This window comes from Pinus tabuliformis, chromosome 6 (genome assembly GCF_031772625.1).
Source record: "Pinus tabuliformis cultivar Carrire ecotype Pingquan chromosome 6, CPIR1, whole genome shotgun sequence".
In the NCBI taxonomy this organism is placed as follows: domain Eukaryota; kingdom Viridiplantae; phylum Streptophyta; class Pinopsida; order Pinales; family Pinaceae; genus Pinus; species Pinus tabuliformis.
The window spans coordinates 92,244,984-92,265,963 of NC_142292.1; the positions used below are offsets into that span (position 1 = coordinate 92,244,984).

General features: G+C 38.5%; 1 protein-coding gene across 1 annotated transcript in view; it reads right to left on the reverse strand.

The window, feature by feature from the left end:
• The window catches only part of LOC149257407 (uncharacterized), an 85,756-nt gene extending 70,884 nt beyond the window's left edge, over positions 1–14,872 (reverse strand). The window contains exons 1-2 of the mRNA XM_089414269.1: positions 14,715–14,872; positions 14,316–14,549 (exon numbers count right to left, since the gene is read on the reverse strand). Coding sequence (XP_089270395.1) covers positions 14,321–14,549; positions 14,715–14,809 — 324 coding nt within the window. The 5' untranslated portion in view covers positions 14,810–14,872 and the 3' untranslated portion in view covers positions 14,316–14,320. The remainder of the gene's footprint in view (positions 1–14,315; positions 14,550–14,714) is intronic.
• Between the last annotated feature and the right edge of the window lie 6,108 nt (positions 14,873–20,980).

Sequence of the window (20,980 nt, forward strand, 5' to 3'; positions counted from 1 at the left end):
ATAACTAATCCCCCAGATTGATGATCTTCTTGATAAGCTTAAAGGTACTAAATTATTTAGTAAGATTGGTTTAAAGTTAGGCTACACCAGGTACTAACTAAGCAAATTGATGTATGGAAGAAAAGCTTCAAATTTAAAGGCGGCCTTTTTGGGTGGTTAGCCATGCCCTTTGGCATGACTAATTCTCCAAAAAATTTCTTAAGGATGAACAAAATCTTTCATGGTTGTATATTTGGATGGCATCCTCATATTTAACAAAACCTAGAAAGAAAATTTGCAGCGCATTCAACAAGTCCTAATCACCTTACAACAACACAATTTATATGCCAATCTAGAGAAATGTTCACTTGGCATATAACAAATTTAGTATTTGACATACAACTTGGATGAACATGGGGTATGGGTGGACCCAACCAAGATCCAAGTCATCTAGGATTGGCTAGCCCCAATTACCCTAAAAATTCTCCATATCCTCTTGGACCTTGTTAACTTCTGTTATAGACATTTTTGGGCACTGCAAACCCAATCAAACATGTCCATAAACCAAGGACTCCTAAGTCCCTAACAGTGTTGTTCCATCCCCTAAAAGAACAAGGTCAGCTGATTACATCATCTCCCAGAAGTTGTCCATGAAAAACTACTCAAAACTGGTCAAAGTTGGACCATCTCACCTGCACCATGGTCAAAGTGCGTTGCATCCCACATAATTTCACACGGGAGGTGCGATGCATACTGAAAAGCCCTTCTATGGGGTGCGATGGGCGAGAGTGGACAAATGGCAGAGTCAATTTGCGAGGTGGAGGATCATGGAATCTTCCAGAAACTTCTCCTGTGACACTTGCCTCTCTGCATTCGCCCAGGGATGAGTAAGAGATCATCAATCTCCAAGTGGAATCAAGAACTATCAGAGAGAGGACACTAATCAAATCTCAGAAGCTGACTCACCTCCCTGCAGTCATCTATATATGGATCCCTCATCCCAGAGATCCAGAGGCTGGAATTTTGTATCTTGTAAGGAAGTGCTACTGTTTTCTTGGTGTAACATCGTAGTGTTGGGTGATCTAAGCTTTTCATGAGGTGAAGAAGGGCTTTCTTGCTGAGAGGATGACACTGGGTCAGAATAATTGGTTGTAATCCTCTTCGCTATTCTTGATATTAATAAAGCTATTCAAGTTTTCCTCCACATTCTTGTATGATTGATGATATATGCATTTGTGTGGTCAATATATATCTGGTCCTATATTGTTTATGATAGTAGATCTCTGTTCTTGGATAGTGTTATGCTGCTTTGATTCCACAGGTGCTCTTTGAAGCTGGGTAGACAAGGAAGCAAGTGGCAGAGATCTATCAGAAGGGAGAGGAATCAAGCAAGGAACCAAGCGCAAGACAGAGGTTGGTCTCCTTTGTTCCCCTCTTATCTACTTCTCATAAAGGAAAACGAAAGTAGTTTTAGTTTGTTTGTTTCTAAGATAGCTACCAGTCTTAGTGGGACTAGCAGCTCTGCATAGACACTAGATTTCCCGATAACAAAATGGCGACTCCACTGGGGAACGAATAGATTGTTTGTTTGTCTATATTTGTTTGCTTTATAAACTTACAGACGGAGCCTGAAGTCAAGCCAGCTAGCCTTCGAACTGCATTTTCTATGCAAGTGCAAAGTAGATCAATGCTGCTTCAGTCTATCTCCGGGTTTTGTTTATGAACTGAACAATTGATTTACAAGCTCTCTAATTGCCCTTGTGGTGGCTCTAGTAACCTCCTTAGATCTACCCCTATGATTTATTTACTAATTATCACTTGCTCGGCCTAAATCCATGAACTGTGCTGCAAACTATGATCAAGAATTGGATCAAAAGTCTCGGACTGTACCATCGCACCCTCTCTTCAAGGATATTAGTATGCATCGCACTTCTCGTGTGCTGTAGGTGGGATGCATACAGGAATCCCTGTGTAACAGGTGCGCTGATCAAAGAAGGCTAATTTTGCCTCCAGACTTTGGTTTTTCTTCACTCTTTTCAGCTCTATTCAAGAGTTTTGCTGTGTGTAGTCAATATACCTCTGTTGGAAACCCCCTTCCTTGTCATTATTCTGCCTCCATTGTGCAAAGAACTGTAAATGTTTTTATGTATTGTGAGCCATTTTTCAGTTCTCTTTTACAAAGAAGTAGCGTGATTGAACTGTTGTTTCTTGATTTGAATGTGTCGCAAGTGTCGTTTTCAGTCATAGAAGAGAATCTGATTGTTCTTGATAGTCGATTACACTGTTACTCTTGTATTTGATTTGAATTAGTAGTTTTTCAAGTGTCGAAAGCAAGTTTTCAATTCCAATTCGTAAAGTGTCGTCATTGTCTTCATTTTGTCTTGAAAAGAAGCTTGTTAGTAATGTCGCTTTGAAAAATAAGTCAGATTTGCGCTTAGCTTTCTTTTTATCATCACACATTAAGAAGGTTGAAAACAAATACATGCATGTGCATTTGCATTTAGACTTTTTGTTGGTTTGATTTAGGACAATGCATATAGTGTGTGCTCTCTGCTCTATGTTGAAAGAATATCATCTCTCTTTCTTTAGTAGCTAGGATTTTCATTGCAAAAAGAAGATTAAATGATTGTTTATCATCTTAGATTGCATTTTAGGAATTGTATATCTACATCACGCGGTGAACCTGAAAGGAAAATTTCTTAAACAAGATCAACTGTAAAATAAATTTAATGAATCTAAAAACGCTTTCGAACCTAATGCACAACATTTAGAATTCTAGGCTAGAGACATATTCCGGCGTCGTAAAGCTTGGTAACAGTTGTTTTCATTGTTGGTTGGGTGATTCCTCCACTTTGAGACGACAAGTGCCAGTACAGACTTGTGCTCCCACGTACCGTCGAGTATATATTGGGAGACCACAATAGGCTATATCCTTTATCCATAGGAAGCCGTGTCTGCCGCCCTATCGATCACAATGCATTGAACACAGCATTCGGGAAGATTGACTGCCGTACCGTAAAAAGTATTCTGTAGTTTTGCGATTGGTTTGGTAATCCCTCTGTCTAAATTTCCAGAGTAGTCTCTTTCGTTCCTTTTCAGATTCCTTAAAGGAAAAGGTCCATCTGAGCACTTGTCACTTCAAGCTCATTAAAAATCGAAGGCGACTAGAGTCATCTTTTGTTTTTTCTCGACTCTTAAAAATTGAAAAAACAAGTTGTGTCAAAGCATCTAAAATTTATTTTAATCGGAATAAACATCACCTTTCCTATGTTGGTCTTAGGTTGAGAAAAATGGAGTCCACCAACCAAGGATTTCCCCTTGGAGGAAATCCTAGTCCTTTCTCCTCTTGGGGAGATGTTGGTGCACCCCATATGGCCAAATTGTCGCTTCCAGGATTGGAAATCAGCTTGCCCGTATGGCTCTTCTCGACCTCTGTCGTTCAGAACACCGTGATTCCTGAGCAATCAAGTAAGCAACTAGACGATACCAAAGCTACCCCCCAACCTTCTACTTCGTCTGATTCTCCCTCTCCTCCTTCCTCTTCGCTTGATGAAGCTGGTAAAGCCAAAATTCAAGTAACTAAGAAGAAGAAGGAGAAGAAGAAGAAGGAGCCAAAGACGACAGGGGGCAACCATGCATCATCTAGTGAAAATCCACACACTGCACTGTCAAAGCCTAAATCTCCATGTGTCATTTTCAAAGGAGATCACTATCATCGAGATTGTCCCTGCATCCCTCGGATCTTAAGGGACTGGTCTCCTTGTTTGCACAATTCGGTGTCAACAACCTCTGATGATCATGTTGAAAGTACACCGTCAACTAGTGAAAGCGAAACGTCGGGACAGAAAAGGAAAAGTAAATTCCCTTGTAAACTGTGTGAAGGCGATCACGCCGTCCACTGTTGTCCCTTCCTAGACAAAGCTAAAAGAGTTTTGGACGATCGTCCGGTTTCACCGTTACGATTCCCTTCTGGATATAAGAAACTCTCGCCAAGTCCATCGCTAGTTGAAAATCCGACTGACACACCATTGTGGTCAGTCGAAGCGTCTATCATTGAAGATAAACCATCTGAATTCACACCAGATGAAAGTCAAAAGGTCGAGGCGGCAGTTGACCCGGTCTTGCCTTCAGAAGGTCCATCTTTAGATGATATAGTCACCGAAGAAAACAAGAACGACATCGTTCAAATTATCTTCGTAAACACAGACTCTAATGAACATGGGGGTGGTCTACCCGTTCCTTTACCACAGGAAGGAAGTTCGTCAGAGTCATATCCGGTCGTCTATTTGGTCCCACCTCCAAGCAACCTAGTTGTTTCCTTCGATTGGAATCTACTAGGCAGACCCCGTTTACCGGCTAGTGTACCATTTCGAATCATTGCTCAAATATACAGAATGGTCATGGCCGGTACCATCATAGATGAAGGGGCTTCTGTGAGTATCCTTTCCTCAACTGCTTGGAAAGCGCTTGGTTCGCCATCGCTTTTGCCTGAGATGAGAAATCTAACAGGCTTTGATAAAGGAACCAGTCGACCATTAGGGATCCTTCCCAATGTGTCGATAACATTGAAAAGGAAAACCGTTCACATGAACGTAATGGTAGTCCAAGGACCCCTAGATTATAATCTACTCCTTGGACGCGACTATATTTATTGCATGGGAGCCATTGTCTCCTTGCTCTTTATAGTAATGTGTTTTCCGCATGAAGGAAGAGTGGTCATGCTCGTAGACCAGCTTTCATTCCCCGGCTCACACATAGCAAATAGTCAAATACCATCCCTAAATGGTATTTTCACACAAGGAATGTCTCATCAATCCCCAGTCCGTCCACCTGATGAGCGCGAGTGATTCAGGAGGACATGACTGAAACCCAGGGGGCATGCACCCTGGTCTGTTTCGGCAAGAAAGCCTTGGGCATAGGGTAGGTTTCCGCGAATGATATATGACTGGTTTATGAGATTAGACTGGAATAAGATACCTCTATCAGAAGGTAGGCCTTTCCCGATAGAACAAATGTTTTGTCTGCAAATTGAGGGGTAACCTGTAAAAGGTAGGCCTTTCCCACTAAAACAAATGTTTTGTCTGCAAATTGAGGGGTAACCTGGGAAACTCTACTTCACTATACCTGAGGGCATGCAAACCTTTTGGCATGCAAGTGAAGAGCGACCATTTATTTTTTAAATTTGTAGGTCCTCTAACCCTTTAAACTCGTAGGATTGGTCATGTTCTCATCATCACCTCCACTCTGTATTGGCCGATCATTCACCTCCATTTGATTGTTTACCCCTTTTTGAGGAACAGCTGCGAAGAGTGATCCTGTTAGCCATCCTTGTGATACTACCGTGATTGGAAAATTCCAAACCTTACCTAGAATCAGCTGCTACCCGAATTTATCACTCGTTCCACGAAAAACAAGTCTCCTTTAAGCTCTTTTCATCTGACTCATAAAATATGAAAAGATTGCCGAGAAATTGGTCTCTCCAGCTCGTTAAAGTGACCGGAAGTGCTATCCCTCCTCTAGATTTTAATCTTTTTGGACCTGAGGGATTATTACACAAAAAGATCGAGCGCTTGTTTTGTTCGGCTCGTTAAAATTACCGAAAATTCATCCCTTTTGTATTATTTTATACTTTTTCAAACTTAAGGGATTATAAGACGAAAAAGGATTATTGGAGTTTTCTTTACGTCCCTTTCAGACTCTCTAAAATTGAAAAGGACCGAGTTATCTTTGTCGTTAAACTCGTTAAAACCGAATAGCGACAAACTTGTCCATACAGGCAAGAACGAGTTTCACTATCACTAGGCTCGTTAAAACATAACGATGGGTTTGCCCGAAGGGCAAATTATAGAACAAGCATTAGTTATCCTCCTCAAGCTTGACAAAAATAAAGAGGTACTGGTCAGCAATGACTGGGGAAAAATTGGGAAGAAAACTTGAAGAAAATTTATTGGTAGCAAGTCGCTCTTGAACATGACACTTTCACTCCGCATCCGAGTCGGGTTGGGTTGTTCCGTTCACTGGTCATATCACCATTGGTCCATCACACCATCCACATTTGGGGCTAACGCTACCAATCCATCATGTCAGTGTCGCCGATATGTTCAAGAGAAGTCGCTCAGAGAATTCACCTGTGTCTCATCCACTGCAATACATTTATGCTCCATTCTTTCATGACCACCACCCTGAACCTTATATCATTAGAGCGTTTTCACCTCCATTAAAATCATTTGCTCCATTCCGTGTCGTAGATGTGGGATTCATTAAGGCCCTCCTATGATGGATCGCTTCTTGTCGACATCAGCGCATTACCAGGAAGTCGATCTAAGAACAACCCTTTTAGTACTTTGAAGCTTGCATGCCTCAATGGCAAGTTTCTCACTTCCGGCGACTGGTTTACATCAATGACCTTCGACCGAAAGATTTTGCGTGGTGTTCAACGCCAAGTCCCTTATTCACACCATGTGAATTGTACTGTAGTACCTTGAGGGTCATCATCATTATCGGTGATTCCTCTCGTGCCTGTTAACAGCTTACATCATTGGCTGGTAATCAGGCGATGTCTTTCCATGTTCGACTCCAGAACATCTCTCACATTGATCGACTTGTACTTTGAGTGAAGATAGAACGAGATTGAAGACCCCGGATCTAGTTTCATCCATCTAGGCTGCGATATATATTCAGGAAAATAAAGACATCAAATGTACATCATTGCTGCACAGATAATCATCCAATCTAAGGGATGATGACTCTACCGGAATAATCAGTCTGCACTCAGACGATTGTCTGTCTTATGTACATGAAAATGAATTTATAAAGCTGAGCATGGGAATGCCCGCCTCAGCTAGATCATGAAAATATTATGAAGATAATGTATTGTATTGTATCTTATTACAGGTCGCCTTCCAGCTCGAAAAAACTTCGGATCCTCATGATAAAGCATTTCACCTGACATCAAAAGATTAACGACCTCATGCTTTAGGGGGCAGCTGTTATAGACATTTTTGGGCACTGCAACCCCAATCAAACATGTCCATAAACCAAGGACTCCTAAGTCCCTAAAAGTGTTATTCCATCCCCTAAAAGAACAAGGTCAGCTGATTACATCATCTCCCAGAAGTTCTCCATGAAAAACTACTCAGAACTGGTCAAAGTTGGACCATCTCACCTGCTCCATGGTCAAAGTGCGTTGCATCCCACCTAAATGCACACGGGAGGTGCGATTCATACTGAAAATCCCTTCTATGGGGTGCGATGGGCGAGAGTGGACAAATGGTAGAGTCAATTTGCGAGGTGGAGGATCATGGAATCTTCCAGAAACTTCTCCTGTGACACTTGCCTCTCTGCATTCACCCAGGGATGAGTAAGAGATCATCAATCTCCAAGTGGAATCAAGAACTATCAGAGAGAGGACACTAATCAAATCTCAGAAGCTGACTCACCTCCCTGGAATCATCTATATATGGATCCCTCATCCCAGAGATCCAGAGGCTAGAATTTTGTATCTTGTAAGGAAGTGCTGCTGTTTTCTTGGTGTAACATCATAGTGTTGGGTGATCTAAGATTTTCATGAGGTGAAGAAGGGCTTTCTTGCTGAGAGGATGACGTTGGGTCAGAACAATTGGTTGTAATCCTCTTTGCTATTCTTGATATTAATAAAGCTATTCAAGTTTTCCTCCACATTCTTGTATGATTGATGATATATGCATTTGTGTGGTCAATATATATCTGGTCCTATATTGTTTATGATAGTAGATCTCTGTTCTTGGATAGTGTTATGCTGCTTTGATTCCACAGGTGCTCTTTGAAGCTGGGTAGATGAGGAAGTGAGTGGCAGAGATCTATCAGAAGGGAGAGGAATCAAGCAAGGAACCAAGCACAAGATAGAGGTTGGTCTCCTTTGTTCCCCTCTTATCTACTTCTCATAAAGGAAAACGAAAGTAGTTTTAGTTTGTTTGTTTCTAAGATAGCTACCAGTCTTAGTGGGACTAGTAGATCTGCATAGACACTAGATTTCCCGATAACAACTTCTACCAAAGGTTCATGTTGGGGTTCTCTCATATTGCTTGGCCCTTAAGTCAAGTGACCAAGAGTGGAGTTGAAGAAAAGCTTTCCTAGTCCAAATAACAATAAAAAGAATTCAAAGATATGAAACATCACCTCCACTCTTCAAAAATCCTCACCCTACCAAACCTGTAACAACCATTTGAGATTGAGATATATGCCTTCGATTATGCTATTGGTACATGTCTCTCTCAACAAGGACATTTGGTGGCCTATCACAGTGAAATTCTCTCTGATATTTTCAAGAGATACCCCACCTATGAAAATTATATGTACTCCATCGCACAGGCATGTTGACAGTGAAAGCATTATATTATGGGGAAGGAGACAATCATTCACACTAATCATAAGCCTCTACAAATCATGTAGACACAAGGAAAGTTAAATAATAACCTCCATTATAAATGGTACACATGCCTACAACAATTCCACTTGAACATCAACTACAATAAGGGTAGCGCTAACGATATTAAAAATTGCCTTAGTTGGCCCCCAGTTTTGGTGTTAACCACAATTATTAACTCTTGTGGGAATGAAACCTCTAGGTGCCTATAATTATACAATATTGACTTAAATGTTGTCGCTACTTACCATATACTGGTTGTATGAAAATAATTTCCAAACTTCCACCTATGGGATGTGCTCTTATGCTACCTGGGCCACCTTCATGTTCCTTCAAGCAAGCATGCTAACTAATTTGGGATTCTTGTCACAATTGGGTCGTAGGGAAATTTAGTGTGGAGAAGATAGTAGTAGTACCTCAGAAGTATTTCTACTAGCCAAATCTTCGATACGATGTCCACTAGTATATCAGATCATGCACTACCTTTACCATTGTTAAACCAACCACTAAGACATAGGGGTTGTACACTCTTATACCTACCCCAGACAAGCCCTCAAAGTCAATCTCCATGGACTACATGCCAAGTTTACTCTCCACCAAGCATGGTAATAATTGTATATTTGTGGTTGTTGATAAATTCTCTAAGATGGACATTCTAGTACCATGTAAGAGTCGAAGCCATTACTAAAATTTTATTTGCGAACTTTTGGGTTCATTTTATTCTACCTTGGACCATTAGAATATTATGTTCCTCGATGCCTTTTGATCCTACCTATGGACTCTAATGGATATGAAACTAACCAAATTGATTTCATGTCGTCCCAAAATATATGCACAAAGAAAAGTGGTCATCGGGGTGATTATGTATACCTTGCACATGTAAAACTGCAAACATCTATGTACATCAAACGAAATCCTTCCATATGTTAGAAATATATATAATAGATCTCTCCATAGCTTTATTGGCCATAATGATTTTCAAGTGTGCTCAGTGTTCCAACCATTGGTCGCGGTTGAGGTAATGTTCCCATTGCATATTCACCGGCAGAGTCCTCCCATGCTCAAGTTGAGGTAGATAGTGTAGCCAAATTCGTGGAAAAAATCCAACACCTCTAAAAACATGTTCATGATATGTTACAAAATCCCAATGGAAAAGTACAAGCAACAACATGACCAACATCATGTTATGCACAAGTGTTAAGTCATTGATAAGTTATGGTTGAATTTATAGAAAGAGTGCCTCATAGGCCCTCATAGGAACCTCAGAGCACTCTGATAGGGACTTAAAACAATCACAAATGGTGTGGGTGAAATTGATTTTGAATTGAGTATTCCTCCTTATGTCACACCTAGTATTTAATGAGGAGATGATTCAACCATATTTTCCACCTCTATTAAACACCTTGGAGGCAGCTATGAAATTAAACACCACACAATTCGATCCCAACTACATTAAACATGATATAATGGATTAGATCATGGAAACCAATATTAAGGATACCCACGCTTAGAACGTATAACTTTATTGGGTTGTTAAAGAAAGGCATCTTCTTCACCAAGCCATGTGGCTCACCAAGTGCCAAATTCAACAGAATTTTCCCCATTTGATGAGGGAACTTGATGCAATGGAGATAATTTCTTCTTGTGGGGGAGGATGATTTATATGGATATCAGTGGCCAACCACCTCTTCCACTGTCTCAATGATTTTCTATGTTCTTAGTAGTTTCTCTATGGTATTTTGGTTACTCACTTTCAAGGCCATTTTGAGGCTCTAAACGATGTTTTTTGTCCATTCAGGGGGTTATGGGTTTTCATGGCATGCCCTAGTTAGTAGCCAAAAGTTGTAATCCCCATATAGTTCTTTCCAACAAGCTAATGTGTGCCTCAAATAGACAATGTGGGAAAAAGTTGTGCCCCAAGAATTTGATGTACCAGCAAACCACCTTGGGGGCAACAAACCTTTTGAAGCTTCATCTTATAGGATTATGGTTTTGGACCTCCATGGTTCTTTATTTATGTTAAAAATCCATTCTTATGGCCTCTTGTAGTAGCTTTTTGTGAATATGTGAAGTCACCATGGCTCTCCCTTCAGAGATCGACACCGTGAATCTCGCCAATTTTTGTTCTACAATATTTTGTTATTTTATTTATAAATAGAAGTTAAGTTTTCACTACATTACTACAGTCTTTGCTATATTTCTCTCTTTTTGTGTTCCATTTCCTTTCCTACCTTTAATTTCATTCCTTCTACAACCTATAATAGTAGATGTCATATTTCGATGACTTTCTCCATAACAAGGCACATACATTTGCAATTGTTTATTGAGGTTTTAATATGCCTCTCTGGTGTTGTACTTGCTATCTAGAAATTGGAAAAAGTTGCATAATTCAGTTGATTTTCTTTCTTTATCATCTTTTATAGATTCTCTGACACATTTTTTATTTTATTCTGCCATTTTATCATCTCATCTATGCTAGGCTAGACTCCATATAATATCAAATATTATCTTTGATCTTCTATAAATATGTGAGGAACTAAGTGGCAACGCCTTGGAACTATTTAATACTTTTATACATTTCTTTTGGACTATGTTGAGATCATCTTGGAACTCAAAGGTAGAAGCCTTAAATTCCACCTAGTTGTTCAACTAGGCCTTTGTAATGAGCTACATTTTGTCCCAAACTCCCTAATTTCAGCTTATATTCCTCATTTATTTGGCCATGTTCATGATATTAATTATGATACCTTGAAAATGTGATCCTTATGGATATTTTGGCGATGGGATATCATCTATTCATCAATTAGGGTGCTTTAGTGGTAACCATGAGTATGGGGACTCCTTGTAGCTTCAACATTTTATGTCATTATTTGATTATTTTCCCTTTGGCCTTGTTGAAAATGGAGGAGTTGAGGATGGAAATTATGCCTAACTTGGAAGATGTGAATTATCCTAATATAAGTTCCCCTAATGGGAAGTGTCCTCCTATCATAATAGTCTTAGGAATACCATATCAAGTCTCTACGAGACCAATATCCATTGGTTATGAGCCTCTCACCTCTTCCTATTTGTTCTTATTTTCTTCCTCCTTTTTAATCCTCTCCTATTATTCCTTTCTCTTTCATTTCTTCTCCAAATGAATCTTTTCTCTTTCTTTTCATGTCTCTCCTTCTCTAATGCTTCTAATTTGGCTACTGCTTCTCTAGCTTCCATTTCAATTATTTCATTTTCTACTCACTATCTCTCTATTCACTCCTTTTCTTCCTACTCTTTTCATTTTTACTTGTTTTTTGGGGATTTTTTCCCCATTCTAAAGATTATGCCATCCATGCACATGGACTCCTATAGATTTCTTCATTCTTCTATAACTTACTCTAATAAGGCCATATATCCTTGTATGCTCAGTAATGTCAGATGAGCACATCTAGAGGGTCATTCTTTTTTAACCTTTAAATCATGAAATGGAAAGTGGATAAAGTGCTAGCCTCAACCACTACTTTAATATTTTTAAAGCTATAGCTTCCCACAATGAAAGGTAGTAGAGGTGACATAAAATTCTTATCTCTAGTAAGTGATACTATAGCCCCATGCATGAAGGTTTAGTCGGCCACTTCTTGTAATGCCAAATTATCAAGAACGAAACTCAAAAGAGAATGAGGATCTTTGATGTGCCAAAAATTCTAATGCATATCCCTTTATTGATGACATACCAATTTCCATTCTCACCAGTGGCTTGCATGGAATTTTCAAAAATGTATTTTGTGGATGTACAGAAGATCAACAAGAACAATGGAGATATGAATTGTTTGTAAAATCATGTATAATGATTTTTGTATTAGTGCTCCCATATATTCTAGCAATAAATGTGAATCATAGCCTAACTTGATTTACATGGCCATCCCATCCTAGGGAAATGATTGACTATATAGGTAATGTCTAGAAGGTATGATGACATTAAAAACAAAAGATGTGTTCTTTGGGAAATATGCTTAGCCTTGGAAATTCCTTGGCCCATGGAAGTTGATCAAATAACACCCTAGTTGAAGATGGACCCTATTTGAGTGACTACATATATCATGGGGACCCAACACTCTGTGAACTGAGTGGCATCATCCTCACCATACAATCTGCTAATGAGAGCCACTATCATCTTGAAAGAGATCCTTAAGAAACTAGTAAGATAGATTTATATTCTTTTAGACCTAAAAGATTTGGGATTCACCCATTAACCCTTCGTGGGGTCCCTATAGTTTATAGGAAAATGCAACATCCATTCATCATTAAGGTCTCCTTAAGTAGCAATTTTTTTTTAACAAACTAATAAGATTGATGTTTAGAATGAATCAACAAGTTTGTTATTTATGTCTCTAATCAAGCAATTATAATATCTACCTGGATGATGATCCAAGATATGACAAATACACGAGGAAATAGTGTAGGTATGGTAGTGACTTTGTGTAGCTATGATTTCCTATGTGCATATCTATTTTTTATTATAATCTAGCAAGTATATGGGGTTTCGGTTTCAACCATTAAAAGGAAGAGATTCTGCCCTTTCATATTTTATTAGGTTGAGTGGCTAGGTGGCAAAGGAAAATGGGTAAAAGATATTTTGCAATCAATGAGTGGGTTGAAAACAATAAAATATTCCCATTCTATAAGACTATAGTGCTTACTTTAATGATGAAAAGTGTATGGGGTGGATGGTGCATCTTTCTTGGATCGTGGTAACTTCCGAGTCTTCAAATGTTTCACAAGTTCATTGAGTGGTGATGTACATGACAATGACAAATGGCCCAATGCCCTTTTAGATGATTTTTGGTACCCTTTTAACTTTTTTCAAGAGGGTCAAAAATGGATTTTGTTGCATGCTTCGAAAGTTTGCTTCCATATGAGACAGGGTTATTGGTGTACTTTTGGAAAGTTCATAAATTTTCAGTTCTTTGCTTTCAGAAAGTTTCATTTCATGTGATAAAGTACAGTTTTTTTATAAATTTTCAATGCTGTTTGCTTTGAGAAATTTTCATTTCATGTGACAAAATACACTTATTGCATAGTTGGAAGAGCTTGTGGCATATCACATGGAAGCTTCCTCCAGTGTGATAAAGGGAAGGTGCCATGCACTCTCCAAATCTGAGGCTGTGTGGTGTATAAGAGAGAAATTTAAAATGCACTGAAAAACTTCTAAAGCTGTGCCTGTGCCACATTATAACGAAAGTTATTTTCTACATAATATACTACAATGTGGGAACTTTTCAAATTTATGATGAATTGTTGATAAAAAGCTTTAATGGCCATAATACACGGTAGAAAATGAAAATTCTGTATTTTATAAAAAGCCCAGTTTTTCAAAATTTCACTCACTAACCAATCAATTTTTCCTGCAATGCATAGTATCATATCACCCTTAAAAAAAGGTTTACAGAATATCATATTGTACTTAAAAAGTTTCTAGACTTATGATGAATGATGATTTCACTAGTTTTCCCAGATATAATAAGATGGATTTGCTTTGGAAAAAAAAAAAATCAAAAACAATTTTTAAAAGTAAATTTGATAAAATCTTCCAAAAATGGAAAGTTCTCCTGCATCATATAATGAATTCGGAGCTAAAAGGTTAACTCTCTTGAAATTTAAAAGGCTAAATGGGAAGGGAGACTGGGTGCTTACTAACCTACATTCAGATAGATTCAACACATTTCCAGATTTAATAAAACATTCAATATACATATACAATTTTTTTAAATTCACTTTACCTACAGCAAAACTTAATCAATTATAAATTTAAACTACAAAAAATTAAAATTAGCCCACAAATATTTTGGCCATCCTCCAACCAAAAACTCCCAAACATAAAACTCCAAAACATCTCACCAAACCAAATCAGACCTAGATAAAGTAGATAGCAAGAGAGCAGGAGAATGTGTTTTACCTCTTTCAGCACGCGCGCCTGCGCACCAGTACTCTAGATGGACGACGAGGGGTGGGACACAGGAAGAGCAGAATCAACAGGAAGCCCAACCCCAAAACTAGCGCATATTGGCACAGGCATGAACTACCCTTATCGTCTGTAATAATTACAAACGAACCCATCGCGATTTCCTTCTTTCTTTCTCCCTTCAAACCGATATCATCCAACAGTCCCTCGATAATCTCCTGGGTTTCTCTGAAATTTGTGTTTCAATAAGAGAGAAGCGATTATAAGTTTCAGTGAAAATCGAGGGAAAAGAAAGGAATCAAGAAAGCCAGTCGTACACGTCAATTGGAAACGTGAGTTCACGGTAGAAATTATTTGAATGGAGTCATTTCAATACGAAAAAGTAAAACAGACCTTGAAACCATTGTTATATTGTTCACTAGATCCACCAGGACCACCATTATTGAAACTATGGGGAATGGACATTGCATTTTCCATTTTTCAGTCATTAAATTTGAAGTGGTAAAAGCTCCAAAAAAAACCAAAAAAGTGACAACTCTTTTTTCACGGCCTGTCAGTCGGTGTGTCTCCTCACACAGTAGGTGATTGTCTGTTTTCCTGTGATGGTCGGTTTACAGTGGATTCATTTTGTGGATAGGAAATTTATTAGGTAAATTCATTGTCCAACAAATTGAACCTGTCACCGTCACTTCTCAATAGTAAATTGAACCTAACTTCAAAAAATGTAGAGAGAGTTGAACTTGTTACTTCTCAATAGCAAAGGTACTTTAATGAAGGAGGTGATTTTCTGTTTACAGGTGATGGTGTATTTACAGTAGATTTGTTTCACTGATGGGAGATTTATCAGGTAGATTCATTGTCCACCGTTTTGTTGGTTGGCTCAACTATAGAGCCTAACTCTCAACTACAGAGCCTAACTCCAGGAATGTCTGAGAGAATTGAACCTGTCACCTCTCAATAGCAAATTGAGCCTAACTCCGAGAATGTAGAAAGAATTGAACCTGTCACCTCTCAATAGCAGAGGTACTTTAAAGACGGAGGTGATTGTCCGTTTACAGTGGATTCATTTCAAGGATCCGAGATTTATCAAGTAGATCCACCGTTCTGTTGACTCAACTAAAGAGCCTAACCCGAAGAATGTCCAAAAAATTGAACCTGTCACGTCTCAATAACAAATTGAGCCTAACTCCAAAAATATAGAGATAATTGAACATATCACTTCTCAATAACAAAATTACTTTAATGGTGGAAGCTCCACCAATTCAGCTAATATAATTCTTCATTATTTTAAAATTTGATTCATATAATTGTAATAATTAAGAAAATAAATTTAAAGAATTGGGTAATTAACACCATGGAATGTTATCTCCTCCCTCCCACATCAAATTCCATTAAATAATTTTTTCACTCACTTTAATAAAGCTCCCTGTCACAATGATTTAATTGAATACAAAAAAAACAAACTAGTAGCCACCGACAGGATCAATGAGGTACGGCAGAATGAAAACAAGGCAATCGGTTCATAAAGGTTTTCACTTTACACAATTGAATGGCATCTCAGCTTTTGAATTTTATGTCACCTATTCTATTTTTCCAAAGGCTCAAGGATTGGTCTCTAATTCTCATAAAGTCTACATCCATCCTGCCTGTAAATTTGACTTTCACGGATTTTCGTAGGCATTATTACTGTTTCAATCATACATATGATTTATTCTATGGAACTTTTTTCCCCATAATTTGTATATAGAAATTTGTGGGCACAATTTTCACTAAGTGTAAGTTGTACCATCCAAATGGTACATCCATCAAAAGAATTATAATAAATTAAAAACTAATTTTAAATGGTTTAAATTACAATGATCTATGTAAGCAAAACCTAAACAACCAAAATATAAATCAATCAAAAGAATCATATTTTAACCATTTTATAGTTTTATTTTAAATTAGGTTTGTAATAATTATTTAAAAAAAAAACCTTTATTATTTTACCACTCGAGGTTTAATGTACCTTTGATTATTAATTAACTTATTTTTTAATTAGATATTGAAAGTTTATTTGTAAGGTTAATATTATAAAAAAAATATATATATTTTTTTAATTCTATTTTTTTAACGTCTTATTGGTTCTCTGGACTTAAGTCTTATTGTGATATCATATTTTCACTGCCAATCGTGGATTTCCAGTGCTCCATTGTATAATTTGCAGTGTTGTACGCTGTAAATGGACAAGACAATCTGACGTTAAGGTGATTAGACAAGACAATGTTATCATCGCCAAAAGCAGAGATGTTCAATTATGGAAAATAAATATCTGATCTCATTCACGTAGATATCAATCTGATTTCATCCACGTATTCGTTGAATCTTGATTTGATTTGTTACGTTAACTGCAATATTTAAGTCCAAGTTACGATATCAAAGAAAAGGGCCCCACCGATTTGAACAAGATATTTTTGACATGTTACCACTCAAATTCGCAGGGGACCTAAAGGGGAAATGCTAGGCCAAGGGCAACAAATGATGACTTGGCCCACTGTCACCTCAACTAAGGCTTCCTTCTATTTACAAACTTTCACCGATGGGAGGAGACCCATTATATTATGGAGTCACTGACGAAGGATAAGTCAATGAAATGATGTGGACTGACTCTAGTAGTCCCTTTCTTGGAAGAGTTAGAAAGATAAGGCTTGCTTACTTTCTAAGCAAGGTACAATGTCTTCTAGGGAAATGAAGGGAGGATTTAAGGGTTAGGTTTATGGGATATGGCTTATGAAGGAACTTCCCAATCCCTAAAATACTTATTGTAATTGGTATCTCAGATGGTTCTTGAAGAATTGTCTTCTCAAAGGAATGGGACCACACGGAACCAAGTGGACTCGGTCTAGCATAGGAGGAACAAGTATGGAAATCAATGATGTTCTTACCCTAAACAAGGAGGGGAAATCATCAAAGAAAGAAATTTCACTTGAAGGTTTTGATTTGATCATATGAGGCACTTAGCCTTGGGGATGCTAAAGAAACATTCATCTCGAAGTTAGGGCTTGGTTTTTCTTCCAAATCCACTGTCGGAATGGCTTCAAAATTGGAGGAGACCTTGAGGAAACACTAGCATAAGAGACCCTAAGAGATTGAACTTTTTCGAGGGCTAGCTTATCGGGAAATCGATGCCCTAGGTGCCCCAACCTAGCTAGACTTGAATGAAGGTGAAAGGATGTGATTTTTGATGACCACCTCTTGGTAGATCAATGCCTTAATCATGGGAGAATGGATTCTATGATGAAATATGAGTAGGATTCTTGATTCTTAGTCAAGGAGGCCTCAACACCACTTCGTTAGCCTTCTAGGTCAAGGAGAAGTAATCTCGCAGTTTTTATACTTCGATGTACAAAGGATATGGCTTATCAAGGTCAAATTATTTGATAGAATTCCCCCTAGGAGATTTTGCTCACATTACATGGCCCATACATTGAGAGATGATATAATAGAGACACAATTCCACAATTTTAAGCAATAAATGCATGCAGCAATTAGCCCTAGAAATAGTGAAAATCTTAGTCCAATGTATATGACAAAGTAAAACAAGAATAACATTAAAAGCATGTACTTACATGTAACAAAGTATATCCAACCATCCACAATTGACAAAAGAGAAGCTCCAAGATAAGATAGACCAATATCCACACATCAAAATTCATCCATAAAGCTCCAATTCATCCTCTAGAAAAAGTGTGAAATTCTCAAGAGAGAGAAGAGATCCAATCCAAAGTGATGATGAGAAAATGAACTCATCTCACTTGTATTTATACACAAATTAGGAGTTTGAATTAGCCTCCTTGGCCTACATGAGCCCCAAAAATAAAAGAATGTTCTAATAATCTAACTTTTGGTGACAAGTCCACCAAACTAACTCATAAATTAAAGAATAAGCCTCTCAAGAGGTCAAATAATAATCTATGCATGTCATAGGGCTCTCTAAGAGGCCTAATGAGGTCCATGGGTGCCACAATGAAGAGTAGGACCCTCAAAAGTAGTGGAAAAGGGGTTGGTCCCTTGTAATAACATTTGGTGCTCCAAATGACATGTGGGGGCACACAAGTGTCCTCATGGACCTCCAAACAAATTGAAGATGTTTGTAGATCACCTGCAAGGGCTAGGATGATGGTGTAGGTGATGTCACATCATCGTGCAAGTCCTAGATCATCTGCTAAGTGTATGGTGCAAATATGGGGCTAGCTGGGCATGATGGATCAAGTGCATCTTCCTTGTCCAATAAGTGAACCACAAGTAATCTCTAAATGGTTGTGGGGATCCATGGAGTGTTTTCTACTACTGTGGACGCCCATGGCTCTCAACACACACCCTACATGTGCCAATGTAGCCCTCTGGAGGATTAGGACCCCATATAGGGAGACAAACCTAAAATGGAGACCATCTACAATCCTACATAAGATCCAATGCATCCCTTAGCCTTCCAATACAACAAATCATTAGAGAAATCGAGTAAATGAGCTTAATAAATCATGAACCACAAGTGGGGACTTCATAATGGCCTACCCTTCCGTAATAGGCTTCGAGATGTGCCAATGTCTCCTAAACTCCAAATGGGGTTAACCAAAAATCCTATTAGGTTGTTTCTACTTCTAAAGGGGATAATATAGTCAAGGTACATCCTTCAAAAGGTGCTGGCATGTGACAAATAGGTGAATGAAGTAGGGGATGAGAAGGGACAACCCTTGGTCACATGTTGGGGTACAAGGGTAGTTAATAGGAGGGGATCCCACACTTGGGTTTATAATGCATAGGAGGGAGCAATCGTGGTACATGAGGTGCCCCAACCTTGATTTTTTAACACTTCTTTATATGCCTTTTGCCTTTTTATGATTTCCTTTGATTAACTGCTCGGGGCTCAAGGGGTAAGAGCATGATGTATAAGATATAACAATGAATATTGCCTTTTAAGGTGGGGCAGTTCATTTCCCACTAGGAGTTAGGATAATCATGGGTTCTATATGATAAAGGGGGTTCATAGAACCTATAGGAACCAAGGTTATGGCCATGATGATGGGGTAGAGTTCATGTATTGGATTTTTCCCATGCACTAAATGTGTTTGTATCGGCCATCTTTTCCATATTGTGGTACATTTTCTTGTTGAATGTGGCCATATATTCTTTTATCTTTGTTTTTAGGTGCTTCAACCTATAGGCTTCATTCTAGGCCATGACCCAAGGTGTGGGCAAGGGGAAGGGGCATGCTAATGCTATGTGGACCCAGTGGACGAATGTGCACCCAGGTGGGAGAAATGATGAATGGGGTAATAATGAATTGAAAAAGGGTAATATAAGCAGATAAGGGAGCCGAACCACACAACCAAAATCGGGGTTTCCCATGAAATACCATCCCTAAAGCAAAATGATCAATAAAGAGATCTCACAGGAGTAGAATCCAAGGTTAATACCTAAAAGGGGTCCAGGGTTACAAGAGCACATACCTAGCCCATTCTTTCCACTGAATCCCCCCATTAATCCATGTCAAAAGTGTCCATGATAAGAAAACTACAATACTCAATTTCCAAATGACAAGGCATACCTTTAGATTCAGGAGGCCCATCTTCAAACATACGATCATGGAAAATGGGCGAGGGACCACATGGCTGGCTCAAGTGGAGGAGAAATGGCACAATGAGCTAGCTAGTGGCTGCAAGGGTTTGTTGGCTGCCAGCTGAGGACCCTCTTGGAGAAAAAAAAATCTCCTAGTGATATCACCCATAAAATGGTAGGTAATGTGGCACAAATATCTAAACCGCAGAGTACTTACCTTGTGAAAAGAAATTTGGGCATGGAGTGTTTGTACTTGAAGATACAATAGGCATACATCAACAATAGCAAAGGCAAGGTCATTTTGTTGGAGTTTTCATCCATTGGCCATTAAATGGAGAACATCCATTATTATACCTCCATGCCAATGAACGACTTCTAATTTGCCCACTTATTTACAAAGTAGGAGTTAAGAGTACAAACTTTTGTGTTATGCTTCGTTGCCAAAACATTTTCACTTAAGTGCTATATAAACTTTGAAGCTATGATTATATAGCGGAATTAACACTCGTATCCAGATATAGATAAGGTTATTTTATATGGGCAAGTTTGTTGAAATATGGAAACAAGAATTTTCCAATTTAATTTGTCCTTGAATTAAATTGTGTATTAAAATCAAATTTAGTCTTATCAGCTACTTGGAATTAATTAATTTATTTATTTTAAATTAATTAGTTGGAGAAATTCAAGTTAGAAGTCTTGCTGAAGTCATGCAAGAGTTATCCCTTAAATTAAACGAGAGTTGACGGTACCTCATAACCCACAATAGAATGGGGTGGCTGAGAGGAAGAACATAACTATTGTAGGGGTAGCACGGGAAATGTTGGATGACCAAGGCCTACCACTTCACTTGTGGGCTAAGGCATGCAACACAACGGTCTATTTACAGAATAGAAGCCCGCATCACATACTTGGGATGAAGACACCAAAGGAAGCTTTCTCTAGTAAGAGACCAGATGTGGGTCACTTAAGGATCTTTATCTCATCGGTATATTTCCATGTGACAAATGATGCACGGAAGAAGCTTGAGTCAATAACAGAGTTGGGGATATTTGTGGGGTACA